At 38.7% G+C, this 15,600-nt stretch overlaps 3 protein-coding genes across 3 annotated transcripts; 1 reads left to right on the forward strand and 2 right to left on the reverse strand.

Moving 5' to 3' along the window:
• Positions 1 to 176: 176 nt before the first annotated feature.
• On the reverse strand, positions 177 to 3,132 carry LOC116258009 (uncharacterized). The gene is made up of 3 exons (XM_031635063.1): positions 2,357 to 3,132; positions 1,627 to 1,700; positions 177 to 656 (listed from the first exon to the last, which is right to left on the reverse strand). Exons 1-3 carry the CDS (start codon positions 2,967 to 2,969, stop codon positions 480 to 482), a joined length of 864 nt encoding a protein of 287 aa, XP_031490923.1. The 5' UTR covers positions 2,970 to 3,132; the 3' UTR covers positions 177 to 479.
• Positions 3,133 to 5,029: 1,897 nt separating this feature from the next.
• On the forward strand, positions 5,030 to 9,224 carry LOC116257278 (uncharacterized). Its single transcript, XM_031633894.2, has 2 exons — positions 5,030 to 5,303; positions 8,776 to 9,224. The coding sequence occupies exons 1-2, from the start codon at positions 5,160 to 5,162 to the stop codon at positions 8,869 to 8,871; spliced, it is 240 nt and encodes a 79-aa protein (XP_031489754.1). The 5' UTR covers positions 5,030 to 5,159; the 3' UTR covers positions 8,872 to 9,224.
• A 4,283-nt stretch (positions 9,225 to 13,507) lies between these two features.
• Positions 13,508 to 15,561, reverse strand: LOC116258155 (NAC domain-containing protein 83-like). Its single transcript, XM_031635304.2, has 3 exons — positions 14,673 to 15,561; positions 14,290 to 14,576; positions 13,508 to 14,049 (listed from the first exon to the last, which is right to left on the reverse strand). The coding sequence occupies exons 1-3, from the start codon at positions 14,839 to 14,841 to the stop codon at positions 13,780 to 13,782; spliced, it is 726 nt and encodes a 241-aa protein (XP_031491164.1). The 5' UTR covers positions 14,842 to 15,561; the 3' UTR covers positions 13,508 to 13,779.
• Between the last annotated feature and the right edge of the window lie 39 nt (positions 15,562 to 15,600).

Here is a 15,600-nt window from a genome sequence, read left to right on the forward strand (position 1 = left end):
TACAAAATATCACACACACAATACACACACATATGTATATATATACACACACACATATATATATATATATATATATATATATATATATATATAGAGAGAGAGAGAGAGAGAGGGCACAAAGACTTGGTCCACTTACATACAATTCTTTAGTACATAAGGACTTAGTCTACCTTGATACAATTTTTTTAGGTTAAACAAATTTAGATACACAAGTTATACATCCGACCGACTAAGACGAAGAGAAGGGGAACCATCTTTTCTTTCTGTCCGTATACATTGAGGGGGCAAAGTGCAAAAACCTACCTGAATGTCCGGGTACCAAGAAATTACCCGCAAAAGGGCGTTTTCTAAGTCGACAGAAAATTAATGTCAAATGGGCAGGCATCTGCAAATCCCGCAAAGTGTAGGACCTTTTTTGTTCTTTTGCCTGATGCAAGCAGGTTTCCCGAAATAACCCTTCTTTGCTTACGTGGGAGCATCTAAGAGCCGGACTTGATGGAAAGGAGGCGGACTTCGCCACTCGTCCTCGGGGTGTGGTTGTAGCAAGAACTCATGCTCATGCTCAGTAGGTTCGAGATGGCGATAGGTCCTCTCGCCAGGATCCGAAGCCTCCTAAACCTTTCCTTGACCGACCGATTCGATGGCTTCGCCGGGCTCTGCATGTCCACCGTTCATCCAAAAAAAAAAAAATCAGATATGAAAAAATAATTAATGTCTGATTAAAAAATTAAATTGTCATCTCATTCAAACATGTCATGTGATTGGATTTGGTTTAGTTTTAAATAAATATATGGTTGGATAATGTAACACTGTAGCGTAGCTACATATAGGCTGGTGTGGGCAACTGCCCACACCAGCAACAAAATTTTTATTTGTTTTTACATAGATTTCTTATAATATTTTACTTATTTATATATGTTGTGCTCCTCCATGAATGAGAATTTCTATAACAATGCCTCATAACAAAAAATTTTTGGCTCTGCCACTAGTGTATCGGAGCCACTTTGTAGCTAGTGTGGGCGATTACGAAAATTTATAATATTTACAAAAAAAAAGTTCATTATATATATATATATATATATATATATATATATATATATATATATATATATATATATATATATATATATATATATATGAACTTAAACTTAAAATGCCCTTTATCGAAAATTTTTTGCCACTGTGCATCGCATTGGTCAACTTTGATAAAAAACTATGAGACTATTAATATAATAAAGTATAATATACCCAGATCCATATTGAGTTCCCCTTTGTATGTACATATTTCCATAAACATCGAGTTTGATTTCATTGAAAGTGTATATAAATAAAGATATCATAATAAGAACTTCAAAATTAAGCATGTTTTCATAAATCATTTATGTTATAACCTATAATCTTTCTGTCCGACCAGACTTAGACCAGTCACAAGTTGGGTCCAGATTTGATGGATCTGGTAACTAAGTCCAAGTCGGCTCCGGTAAAGTTTGCTTTCAGAATTTGGATCTAGCTTGGTCCAGACTACAAGTCTTGTTATTTTGTTTTAAATTAGTGAGCATGCATGTTTTTTATTTTTCAAAAACATAGAAAAATAAAAGGAAAAATATATCTCAACGAAGAACGTACCGTAGCGTCGGATGCTGCCGAATTAATGCTTCCATTGGTCACAGATGGCTCTGCATCGTCAAGGCTATATTTTCCTGTAAATCAACATACGAATAACTAGCTGATCAAAAAGATCACATTACAGAAGCTAAATTATATTTAAAATATGTAAATTTTGTGAAAAACAATATCTTTTTAGCATGAATGGTTGAGATAAAAATAAAGAAAAAAATTCGTCTCATACATACGCACACATAGATATAAATAAACTGAAATCTTGTGGCTATCTTGAGTTTTGGTACGAGCTTGTCTAATCATAACTACTTGATGCATCAGATCAGTGTGATTAAACATATCAATGCATCAAATGTTATCGAAGTCATTTTTTTTATTTAAACTTAGATGAAGAAATCTACAAATCATATAATTAATATATATATATATATATATATTATCATAAAAATTTGAAATCAGTGAGCTATTTTATGAACAGATGATTCTTTTTATCTTGTGATGCTAAAAACCATAATGGTACATTTCATGGCTGTCATAGTAAAGTGCATCTCCAATATCATTTTTAGCACCGGAAACAGAATATATAATATATATATATATATATATATATATATATATATATATATATATATATATATATATATATATATATATATATATATATATATATATATGGTGACTGGCATGGCTCATATTGAACAAAGAAAGTAAAATGTGGGGAGAAAATTGAGCTCACCATCTTCACTGCTGTCGTCGGGGTCGGGAATTGAGAAACGGCAGTACTCTCTAAAGCTGGGAGAACCAGGCAGATCACCTAACCCAAGCACCCATCCACCTTCCTCTTGCTCTTCCTCTTCCTCTTCCTCCTCCTCTTTCTGTGCTTCCTCCTCCTTCTCCCTCGCTTCCTTGTCATGGCGGTGATCAGGAGACAGCATCTCCTTTCCATCGCCGCATGATTCCCTTATCGGCCCCCCCTTGCCGACGATCTGATCACGATCACCTTCACTATCGTTTCTTCTCACGGCAGACTCCCGGCCTTCCATTTCCTTCGTCTCCGGCGTCCGCGTTTCATCCTTGATCTCCCCTGCGGAGCACGCCTGTGCGGCTTCCATCGGTGGTGATACGGTCGGCATGGAGAGGCTCCTGTCGAGGGGGTCGATCAAGGAGTGGGATGGGGAGGAGGCGTAGTCCTTGAGGCTGCCGGTGTCGGTCACGACGAGGAGCTCCTGCGTGGAGATGGTGCTGAGCGTCTTGATTATGCGCCGCCTCCGCCGCAGCCTGAAGAGCGGGCGTCGTTGGCCGGCCAATGTCGTCTCCTCTGCTGCGTTCTTCGACCCACCCATTCCCATCTGAGGGAGCAAACGATGGGAGACAGGAGAGGGAGAGAGAACGGTGGTGGCGGTAGCAAAAGAGATACAGAAAGAGAGGGTGGTGGTGGTGGCGGCGAAAGAGAGAGAACGGTGGTGGTGGCAGATGAGCGGTGGTGGTGGTGGTGGTAATGGCGTCGGAAACTTGCCGTTGATGAGATAAGATTCGTTCTTTCTGGGGATTGCTATGGGCGAAGACGTTGAGACCGTTGCATGGCTTTACTATATTTAAGAGAGAGAAAAAAAGAGATCGAGATAGAGAGAGAAAGGCAGCGAGGAGGTGACATGCAATATTACCAGGAATTGGTAATATGGAATGCTTTAATGCTTTTTATAAAATAAAATACAGTATTATTTATGTGAGACGTTGATGACGAACACGTGTATGGTGCAGATTCGGTATCACTGGTTTTAGGTGATGCGAAGTGTTAACCAGGTTGTGTAACAACAAGACAACGGGGAAAAGTAGGGAATAATCCTTAATTTAGGGTTTTATCTGTTACCACTCGCTGTGTAATTAGCATTTATCTGCTGCTTTTCCATTTGTTTTATTTCAAGACAGATAAAATGTTTAGATTTTTTTTTCCTATGTTCATGATTTGCTTTGTTCTTGTCCTCATCATTGGTAGTGTATAAATAGTTAATGAATCTTATAAATGTCAATGGATCAGATTCAGATTAGATATTTGACCAAAATGTTTTAAAAAAGTCTTAACATTCAATTAAAAAATTCGATTTGATTCAGATTTAAAAAATTACATCCAATTGGGTTTGGATTTTAAATAAATACTCAGTTGGCTTCATATTCAAATTCTATTTGTGAATAAGTATCCTTATATCTAATATTCATACATGTTAAAGGTTGGTTCTTAACACATCATAATACTGTTTAAATTTGGATCTTTATTTAAAAGTCTGAATTTCAATAAGAATCAAAAAGAGGGGATTCAAATCAAATCTGGACTACAGATTTAAAAGTCCAATTTTTTTTTTTTTTGCTGAATTCAAATATGAATATGTAAACTTCCAATAAATTTGTATATGGTAAATGGTACATCTGATTGATCGATTTGAATCCGATTAGTTAACTTCCTTAGACTGAGCCAAGCTCAATTGAGTTTAAGCCCGTCCTAAACTCAGCTCATTAATTATTATGATGGTTGTCCGACCTGGTTTGATAGTAGTGGAGTTACCATGGAGCTTGTGTGGGCAACTGCCTACCCAGTTTGTGAAAAACTTTCTCGCTTTGCAAACAAATCAAAATTGACATAGTCTTATAATATTTGTGCTATCTAGGATTGAGTTTCTAAATTGTAGTCCAGTTGACTCCCATCTTTCTAAAATCAAATCCCGATACAATTAATTTTTAAATGAATACTGCGTAGTACTAAGTTTTAAGTGCCATCATCTTAAAACCAAAATTTAGATACAAGTAGCATGATATTGAAAATTCATATATAATTGAGCATAATCTTTGCATGATCTTGTACTCTAATTAACATGCATTTCAAATCATACTAAATGAAATTCAGGTAAACAAGAGAGGTGAAAGCTACCCTTCTTTTCGTTCTCCCTCAAGGATTGCTTTCGAATGTCCATGGACCGACCTACGGAACACTCTTCAATTCAACTATTTGTAGTTCAGAAACATAGTAATCATATAAATCGAACTGACTACCAAATATTCACCAGCTTTTGTGTAGAACAACATGTCACGTATTTGCTTTAAAGATTGAATAATAACATATTGTTATTGTTGCCAAACGCCGCCGAAATCAACATTGCTAAGGACAAACGAACCTCGTGCAGATTCTAAAAGAACTGAGGTGATTCAGTTCTATTGATATTTATTATTATTAAAATTATATTATCCTTTTAAAAACTTAGTTTGTATTTATTAAGCTTAATTGAAAAACCATAATTGAAAGAAACAAATAAATTATAGGTTGGGGTCCCTAACCGAGTCTGGTGTTTGAATTTCAGATATCAAGCTGGAGGCGAGCCACGGGGGCTCAGCACTCTGCGGTCGCATTGAGCCCTAACCGGTCAATGCAGGGGATGGAGTCGGCGGGCTTTGGCTGCCGCTGCTCAAAATGAAGCCCTGCGAGGCCCAAATCCGCGTGACAGAGCCTCTGCGACGAGGCAGGGAGGGAAAGAGAGGAAGAGGGAGAGATGGGTGGGTTTGGTTTCTTCGTGGCGACGAGGGTGATGGAGATCGTGAAGAAGCACGACTCGGGAGGGCTAGTGTGGAAGAGGATCAAGCTCACCTCTACCCGCAAAGCTAACGCCAAGAAGAGGCTCCGCCGCGTCTGGCAGGTTCTCTCTCTCTCTCTCTCTCTCTCTCTCTTTTTGAAGAGAAATTGTGTGCTTAGTGGTACGTAGTTAAGGGGTTCTGTTGTTGTTGCTTTGTTTACTGTAAGTTTGGTGGAATACAATAATTTGCTACAATGTTGGTGTTTGTGATTAGATCGTTCTTCTGCAATGCGGATGGTATATTTTGTTCCACTTTGGTCACGGTACAGCGGTTTACTGACCTGCCCATGTGGGTATACGATATTTTTGTAAGCATACGGTTGCTGTTTGAGTTCAATCTAGTCTATGGAAATGGTCGAGGGTTTATAGTTCGCGTTTGGTGTCTTTCCGTCATGAATATATGATCCAGTGATGTTGGTGGTTGTTGAAGTCTAATGATATCTCGCTTTCTGGGCCTTGCGTCAGTGAAATTCACTTAGGGTTTCAGTATGTTTTTCTTTTGTCAACTGGTTTCTTCAGATATACTGTTTCCTTCTCAGTTTAGTGAAATGTTGCTTCTTGTGGAGACATAATTTCACTTTTCATTAGGTTGTCCCTCGGGCCTAATCAGATGCTTTGTACGTATTTCTGTATTTGAGTTCTATTTACTTTTCAATGCCAAGGTGTAGTTCAGTTCCAGAGTGAAGGGTTGGATGAAAAAGGGTAGTGGGGCATGGTAGATTATGGAACTTGAAACGGAATATGTTAAGAATACGTTTGAAACCTTTTCACACTCTGATTATGGACTCTAAGGTCTATCATTGAAATTGGGTCCTCTAGCCTGCAGCTACATTTTGTTCAATTATCTGCTTTACTTGCTGCTTTTCTCTGCTTTACGTGTATGTTCTTCTATTGTCATTTACATGTGGTTCCTTCATGTTGGTCTCAGTATGTGTCTTATTTGATCATCGCACATATATTTGCTGAGATTCTTCTTGAGGGTTTTGAGTTTCTGCAAGTTGTTAGTGTTGAAAATACGTACTGCAATTTCATATGTACTTAAGCTTCAATAAAACTATCAATCTTCTGAATGTGCATTTAACAATATGTCAGTGTTTGTTGCTGATCAATGATGCAATACCTGCCTTCTGGATGGATGCATTTTTCTCCTAAGTAGGCAGCACAGATTCCTTTTCTTTGGACAAGAAGTCTTTTTCCCTTTTTTGTGCTTGTCGAACAAATATTCTCCCCCTTGTGACTATTTTCATGGGCTTTATGTAGGGTTACGTATGTTGCATGACCTAAGTATTTGAATTTGCCACTATGTCCTGCAAGATGCATCCCTTTGGTTAAGATTCTGTTTTCCTCTTTAGCTTTTCCCAGTGGTAATTTTTCCAAAAATATGAGTCACTTGAATTCTGAAAGTGACCTGAAGGTGACATCAATCCTTCCGTAACATTCGTCCCTTTTCTTTGCTTCAGATGTTTGATTAATGACATGCTTGTGAATCCATTAACTCCACTGGTCAGTTGTAGCAAATTGGTTTCAAATTGGATTGGCCAGCAAAAAATCATGTGAATTGACTGAAACGAATTGGAATTGTCTGTGCATCAGGTTGGTTGAAGAATTAGGTCCTTAAAAGAAAAGCTATAGAAGAGAAATCGAAAACAAGAATTAATAGATAGAATAGGCTGTATTCAGAGCACACTGATCAGTTCAACCACGATTCAGTTGATTGAAGTGCAAATAGGCTGTTTTTTGGACACTCCGGCAATTCAGGCCAGCAAATGGAATCAAACTTCTGTCTATTCAATTTGAATCAGCTGATTTTACAACATTTATTTAAGTTGAAGAGCCTTGATCGATTTTATGATGTTGTTTAGAGAGCCTATAATGTAATAGTAAGGGCTTAGTAATCTGCAAATAGTAGTTGAAAGAACTCAACATGGCATAATCTGGATTGGCTGATGAGAATGTCATAGTTAGCACGTTTTTTATTTGTACTCTTACTCTTCATGTATGTAAGATACAAATTCGTTATGCCCATTGTAAAATATTATAAACGTTCTCTCTTGAAATAAAAAAATTATAACTATATTAGACATGCTGATTGCAAAGAACAGGACAACGTAGGCATGAGCAAGGTATGGTATGATATTAAAGTGTGTGGAACTGGAGGGATCAATGGATCTGTAAAATAGACTAAAAAAAACAGATGCTGTCAATGGAAGAAACAATTTGTTAGTAAACTCTTGTATAATGGATCACTTAAAAGTTATAGATACATTGGGCAGCAGATGATTAGGTACACCGTTTAAATGATACAACTGAACATGATAAAACGATAATTATAAAAGGCAGAAAAATTTATAGGCCAAAAGGCTAATAAGTATCTGTATTTTGTTGTTAGTGTCCTGTGGTTGTTCTTTTTGTGAATATCACTGTTGCCACTTGTCATGATTTCTCTTTTATCTTTCATATATGTTTGAGAAGCTTCTCCAATCTTCCGATTCGTGCAGCTTCCAACTTCCAGAGACTCAGGATGATTTGTACTTTTCTCAATGTAGAATTATGTGTCTGGCTTTGATCATCTTCACCTTCTCATAGGCAATGTCCATTTTAATTAACAATCTCTTCACGTGCTTTTGTTATCTACTACATGGCTTTGTAAGTTATGCACACCCGGTGGATATTTAAAATTATGCATAAAGCATGTTTAAGCTTAGTCACATGGAAAGAAATTTTTTCCTGCACATATCTGCCTCTATGAGAAATTGCCAACTTGAATTACCTTTTCTCCAGTTTATCGAAAATTCCATATGGCTACCTTCATAAGCATCAATGTTTCAAAGATGTTTGCCATCATGTCATACAGGATCTCAGAATTCCGTTAGTGCATGAACACAGAAAATGTATATCTTGAGATGTTGAAAACCCTATGGTGAGGGATAGTCATGTCCTTTTCACTACATGAACTTGAAGCTATGCAAAAATGTTAAAAAATTCGTTAAAAAAACATCTGCTCTTGATGTGCTGGTGATGTTCCTAGTGAACAACTCGTTCTGCCAGGTGTACCTTAGGTAATTTATGACAACTCACCTTACAGCGCACTGATTGTTCGTAGTATGAAATGGCCTACCTTGTTTCATGACCTTGTTTCATGACCTTATCCATAGTTCCAAGAGTCAAAGCTGTCACGTAGCATGATCTTAGCAGTTTTACCATATTCTCTTAGAAGAGGAAGTGCCGTTAGTGGCAAGGATTTTTATGTTAATTCCCTCCACCTTGAGAATGAGAATATAAATGTGAGCAAGAATAGGAGATAAGAAAAGAATTACATCACAATGATGTGTTAACAAACGCAGCATCTGATTTTTGTGAGTATGTTTGTTGAGCTTGTAATGTAACATGCTTAGCATGGGGTGAGAACAGATCTCTTTTGATAGTAGATTTATTCTATGTGGATAACAGGTCTATTCAATATGCTTGTCATGGCCGGTATAGTTTCTCTTCACAGAACATCTAACCATTTCCTCGCCTTTTTCCTTCTTGGCAGAATGAAGCAGTACTGAGGGCTTGTTCTGAACCTCCTCCCGAAGTATATACTCCAGATATTGCAAAAATCGTGGAAAGGAACATTAAGAAATCTTAAAACAGAAAATAATAGGAAACAACCTTGAAGGAGCTGCAGCCACCGTTTTGACCTTCAAGATGGCCTGCTATGTGCAAGAAGTTAATGATCTCTGTCATGTTCATAGGAGCCAAATTTCTTCTGGGGTTGTATTAAATTGGTTATCCACCTTGTTGACGGAGTTAGTATTTGAACTTTGACAAGTATCTCTCCTCTGCTGTTTTCGAAAAGCAATTTTAGAGTGGGCCTTATGAGGTGCACTTAAGATCTGCATAGAAGGGCTTCACCGCATCAACATACTTAGATGTTGAGGTGTGCCCCATGTGAACACTGTTTGTCTAAATGGAGTCTCTCATATAACCGCTTTTCGATCATACGGCTTTAGGCGTCTTTGCCTTTGCAATATGTGATTTAGGGGCAGTATCATTTCTTACAAATGTGCTTTGTTTCCTCATACGGACTTTCTATACTTATCTCTAAAGCTGGCCGGTACTTGGTAACTTCGTGGAGGAATCCTTTTCTTTTCTTGTCAGAATTTTTTTTCTTCAGTAGAATAGGAGGATAGGTTAGGCAGTATCGTTGTCTCTTCTTTGTGAGAAACAGTATTGTTCAATTCATCCTTATCCTACAAGTTTGATATTTTACCGTTGAACAGTTAAAGTAAAAACATGATGAGGTAAATCCTCTAATGCATAGGATGCTGAAATATTTTCCCTTTGAACTCGTTTGTGCAAACTTCTTCTGAACATGTTCACTATTGATTTGAACGTGGGCCATTGCCTCTTTAGTCTCATGAAAAGTTTAACCACTGTGGTGGTTGAGTTACAAAATCCCCCTCTGGTGAAACCTGGTGTTGAACCTTTAGTTGGGTTCTAAATTTTCTCTTCACTTGTACAGGGTGATTCCATTATCTGACATATTACCAATAGGAGTGAACGGTTTTACTTCAATCTGTTATGATTCTTTCTGCATGAAAAGACAGCATTTTTGTAAGGAATATTAGGGAAGATATTTATCAGAGCTGGGCCATTGTCTTATCAGATATGGTTGCTTCTCTGTGTGGTCTTTGAGTTTGACATTGTACAGATGCTTTCAATTGCTTTATTCTGTGCATGTCTGTAAAAGATCAAAGGACTAGACTTTTCTTCTTTACTACTTTCACAAGCGGCCATTGCAGTCACTGGAATTATTCATGACCCAATTGCCTTTTGGGGATTCTTTGCAATGGAAAAACCCACAAATGATGATTGGAAATGTGTGACCAGGTTTTCTTTATAAAAAGAATAAGAATTGTCTGCTTTTTTGGATGGTTCATGGGACATGATGGGGGTTAGGTTTCTTCCTTTCCTGTCTGCTGCACCCCTATGATTCCTAACCTTTGCTGCAAACACAGCTTGCAAAGTGGAACTTTAGCCAAAGAAAAGCAACTTGAGAAGAAGACATGACTCAGTCTCTTTCGAAAAGAAGGCCCTCTTTATTTTATTGGAGTACCCATTTCTTTCTTGGTTTTTTTCTATGTTTGAGGCCACCTTCTCCACAGTTTCCTCAAAGCATTAAAGGCACTGCTCATACCGCCTTTCTCATACTCCATCTTCACGAGGCCGAATTCATTTATAAACACAAAATTAACTTAAAAATCTTCGTCTATTTCCTTGTTTTAAAGCCTTAGATTAACAACTAATTCAATACCAAATGAAACACACAAGAACCAGACCATGCTGAAGGAGGTATTGAAATCTTGGCATTGTTCGACTTAAAGACCTTCACTCCTTCAGTCCTAACCCCAATGAAGGATGAATGGGCCTCATTAAATGCCCAATCTTTAGTTTTCAAAGATCTGTCCTTGGTATGTGCAGAACTTGTATTTTCCTTGATGGAAATGTGAAAGTCAAAAAGCTGAGATTGATTTTTAAGTGCCTCTTTCTTTTAAGAAGTCATAGTCATTGCAGCGGAGAAGCTATCAAAATTAAAGATAAGCCCATTTTTTAATAACTTTCAGGAGTCAAGCAGTGTAGAAGCTTCTGTCCAGAAGTCATAGGGTGTGTGCCCGAATCCAAAACCAGCCGACCTGCTCAGTGTGTACTCAAACCAAGTCCTATTCATCTGACTTACGCAATTTGTCTAGTAAATGAATGTTTTAAATAATAGTGTTGATGATGTACAAGAAAGATTTTTCAAGGGCATAAAAAATAATGATTTGTTTAGCTAGATCTTGTTTAGAAGCACGTGATGAAAAGTACAAGTCCATTTTAAAAAAATCAATGCTATTATCATTAGCCGGAGGGGCTGATACAGCTAATTCTTTAAATTGAATTGACAGAACCAAGCAATTCATACCATATTGGTACGTTATTGAACAAACTAATAATCAATGTTACGTTTATGAGTTTAAAAAATGTAGAAAAAATGCTGATAAAGGCTGTCTCATTATGGCCAACAAGGCTGATTCTCTCTCTCTGTCTTTTTTTTTTGAAAAATAATTTATTTTCGTTTGCAATATTATCAATTAAAGAAAAAGATGAATTGAATACGAGACCATTGAATTGAAACCAATTTTTCCTTAGATTAGTTTGAAAATGTGATTGGAACATTCTGTTTAGCAGGATGTAAGTTTCAATCCTGTGATTCCAACAAGCGTAGTGGTCTTTTTGGAGGCATCAAGAATGAACCTTATCATGCTTGAGACCTTTAATGGTTCAACTAAACCTATTTCTTACATTAGGAAGAAAAGATCCATTCTTTGTTCCAAAGTAAATTGTCCAATGTAAAGCGCATTTATGTTGGATTGAGTTTGTACACCTCGTACCTTGTGATTTTTCATGTCAACATTTCAGTTGCTTTTGTATATTAATTAATACTCTCTCTCTCTCAATATATACAATCAAATGATTCTCTCTCTACACACAAGTATATATATGTACATGTATGTAAAGAGAGGGAGAGAGATTGAAATCTGCTGGCTACCTTTAGTTTTCAGATGCATTTTTATTTATCTTCCTTAGCAAAGAACAATCGCAAAAGATATATATATATATATATATATATATATATATATATATATATATAGAGAGAGAGAGAGAGAGAGAGAGAGAGAGAGAGAAGGGTTGATTTCTTGAAAAAGTTAACTTAAAGCATGAGGAGTCCATGTCTATGTCCACTCACTAATACATCTTTCTGTCCTCTGTTGAAGTAATAGAGACATGCTTCCTGCTTTTGGAACTCCCCATCTGTACTTCCAAGTTTACTGGTTTGTTGGGTTACTAGAAAAGATGGGATCGAATATGATACCAGTACGGGAGGGATACTTCGACCTGCCTGGACCACCACCAATGGCACCACCTGCCCATCGCCGCCACCATCACCACTACCACCACCACCCGCCACCGCCACCGCCACATGCCAACGTCATGACACCTCTTCCAACCTCCTCCCACCCTCGGGACGGCAACACCGTTTCTGCCCAATACGTTCTTCTTTGATCTTATTTTTTTATTCTATTTACTTGCCATGTTCACCCTGACTTCTACGCAGTCACAGTCCTTGTGAATCTCAAGAAACCAGAGGACATCAATTTTATAATAATGGTTGAGGATGGAAGGGAATGTGAATTTAATAACGAGGAATTTGACAAAGGCAGAGAGAATTATTGGTGGTTGTTCACATTAATTTATTAGCGTTATGGCGCCGATTCTCATTAGAATTCTTAATGAGGTTGCTTGAGAAGATCACCCATCTCATTTCTTGTAGGACTCAAATCCCTTTCAGGATTTTACCTGTGTAAACAGAGAGAAGAAAAGGGAAACTTATCAGGTTCTAGTTTTCCTTCTTTGTGGGTATCAATAAAAGAATCGAACGGCCACATTCATTTCAAAGATCAATTACGCATTTGATTGTAGTTTCTTTAGTTGGGGCACTCAAACGCGAGTGAAATGAAATTGAACAACATGCATCCATACAGGGGACCACCCATTGTTGGTGAATGGATGCAAGTGGGGTTCCTTGTGGACTTTTCTTTCTCTTCTCGGGGAACCATCCATACCGCTCAATCGACTTTTCTTTCTTTCTCTTCTCTTTTTGATGATCAAAAAGAACAAATTTCAGTCCACAATCTTCACGGGGAGAACAGTAAAAAACTTACAAGTCAGTTCCGCAATTAAGCGGTACAATCAACCTACGAAGATAGATTACACTCAATAGAAAACGATACAATGGGTGGTCCTCAAGTCAAACTGTAACCCGTGATTGCTCTTCTGAAGGCAAGAACCACCGTACCAACTTGCATATCTCTCTCTCTCTCTCTCTCTCTCTCTCCAAATGCATGGCCGCAATAGTTTTTGCAGAATACCTAATTTATCGTATTTCTTGTTTGATGAAGTTGCCATTTTTCTAATCACTTTTTCCTTTTTGCATTGTCATGTGAATGCCACAACAATCTTGCTTGAAGGCCAACCAATTTCTTGCAAGATTGAACTTCATTGATATTGTAGAAGCTTCATTGTTCTTCAAGCAGTTGGATTTGTGGGTTAAAAGGCATGTCCTGTGATTTGCTTGGATGTAGATACCTCAATTCAGTTTTTAAAGATTGAATGAACTCTGCACCAATCATGCTCTCTAGTGGTTTCAGCAAATGGAAAAGGAAAAGAAAGCATCTGTAGTCTTGATTAAAATTCCAGATTTCTATTCACAGACTCAGCATTCTTCCAACTACATGTTAATGGCTGCTTCTGCTTCCGCTCGTTCATTTCTAGAAATTTCATAGTACAAAAAACTATTAAGAAACTGCAGAAAGATAGAGAGAGTGAGGCAGGGAAGTCGGCAACGGGTTAACGAAGTGCTCTCTTTAGTTAATTGTATTTAACAGTCATGCTGTTCTCCTACCCAAACTCTGCTGTAAGGAACCAGCCCGCAGGCCATCTCTTGCCCATCTTCTCACAGGGAAAAAGGCTTGCTGCTGCAGATGCCTTCCTCAGAATCACATGCGTCGGAAGAAGAAACTTCTGTGATGCTGCTGGTTTCCGATGCATCAGGATTTCTCTGGTTTTCCATCATGAAGTCAATGTAGGTTGGCCTACCCACAACTGGATTTCTTGGCCTTGCCATGTCCCAGGGACTCTCCACATATTGCAGCCTTGTTATATGACTCCTTTGAGATGTTCTTTTAAGAAATATGCGGCAAAGGACCCAATCTTCCATCGGAATCTGCTCCATTAAAAACAGGTGAAAGGGAAATTAAAAAACAGAGCATCTTACAAGACAAAGCAGAGTTTTGGGTGTCTTCCATCTAATCAAACAAATGAACATCTTTTACAACAACAACAAACTATACTGTTTTCCTTCTCATTCCACTCCCAGAGTGATTTTTAGCATATTTTTATCTCAATGGCGTTCCAATAGAAAACACATGTTTTGATTCCATTAACCAAAGGGTGAAGAACTCACTTGGCTCGAGCTCTTTCGGTGCAGGGACGAGAAAGGTTGTGCCCCAGCATCAGTCAGTCTGTACTCATGCATGATCCACTCAGTCTTGAATCCCTTGGGGGCCTTCCCCCTGTAAAAAACCAAACTTTTCTTCATCCCAACAACTTGGTTGCACCTGGACGCATGAACCGCCCTGTCCTTCCCAGTTGCCTTCCAATAGCCAGACGCACCGGTCCTGTTAGACCTGTTCCCATTTGGGTATTTTGCCTCCTTCCTGGTGAAGAAGTACTTGTCACTCTCCCCATCACCTGATACACCAAAAAAAGGCAAATTCATCAGTTTTTCGTCGCAGCCTACAAAACCCAACTCCAATCAGGCAAGAGGAGAGCCTCCCAGACACTCACCAGGCAAATCCCAGGGGTCATACTTGCATATGTCTATGTCAGAGATCACGGAAGCAGGCAACGGAAAGGAGAACACTCTGCGCCTGAGGTACTGAACCACCAGCTCCTCGTCTGTGGGATGGAATCTGAAACCAGGGGGCAGCTTCAAGCAACCGCCTTGGCTCCCCATCTTCACAAAGAAGGTAGAGAGCAAAAGGGAGGACAGAGGGTGGGGAAAGAACAGAGAATAATTATCTGTATCCCTGGCAAAGAAGAAAAAAGGGGAGATCAACAGAGGCGGCAACACGATACGCCCATAAATGGGTGGTTGTGGCACAGAAAGGGGAGGAGGATGGTGGCTTTATATCTCCCACTCCGCTTTGTGGTTGCATCCTTCCCCCCGGCGCCCCCAGCACACGACTTGCCGTAAGAGACACTCCAACTCTCGTTGACGCCTGTTATCAAACACTTTGTGGTCACTCATGGGGCCGTGACTCCCAATTTGAAAAAGAGAATCGCTGGCTCGGAACTAAGCGCCAGCCATGAGACTCAATCCAAGCTAGAGAGAGAAACCAAAAACATTTAGGGTAAAGCAAGGGCAACGCTTCTCTCTCTACTTTTTCTCTCTCTCTGTCACATCTATCCCTCTCTCTCGAAGTCCATGTCTCTGCTTGCCATCTTCCGTGTCTGAAGGGTAAACGTTGCCTATCAACTCAAGAATTGGAGACAGGAAATTATTGCACGCCGTCTTCATGGTGCATGAAAATCTACCCACTTGACATGCGTGGACAAAAGGGGAGAGAGAAGCTAAGAGGGGGACGTTTCCAATGGTAGGAAGATAGAGAAAGGGGGAAGAAGAAGAAGAAGAAGAAGAAGAAGAAGAAGAAGAAGAGGGGTGTGAGTGTACGCTTTCTCTCACTAAATTATCATGTATGTGGGGATGGAGTGT

Source organism: Nymphaea colorata, chromosome 7, assembly GCF_008831285.2.
Source record: "Nymphaea colorata isolate Beijing-Zhang1983 chromosome 7, ASM883128v2, whole genome shotgun sequence".
NCBI classification, from domain to species: domain Eukaryota; kingdom Viridiplantae; phylum Streptophyta; class Magnoliopsida; order Nymphaeales; family Nymphaeaceae; genus Nymphaea; species Nymphaea colorata.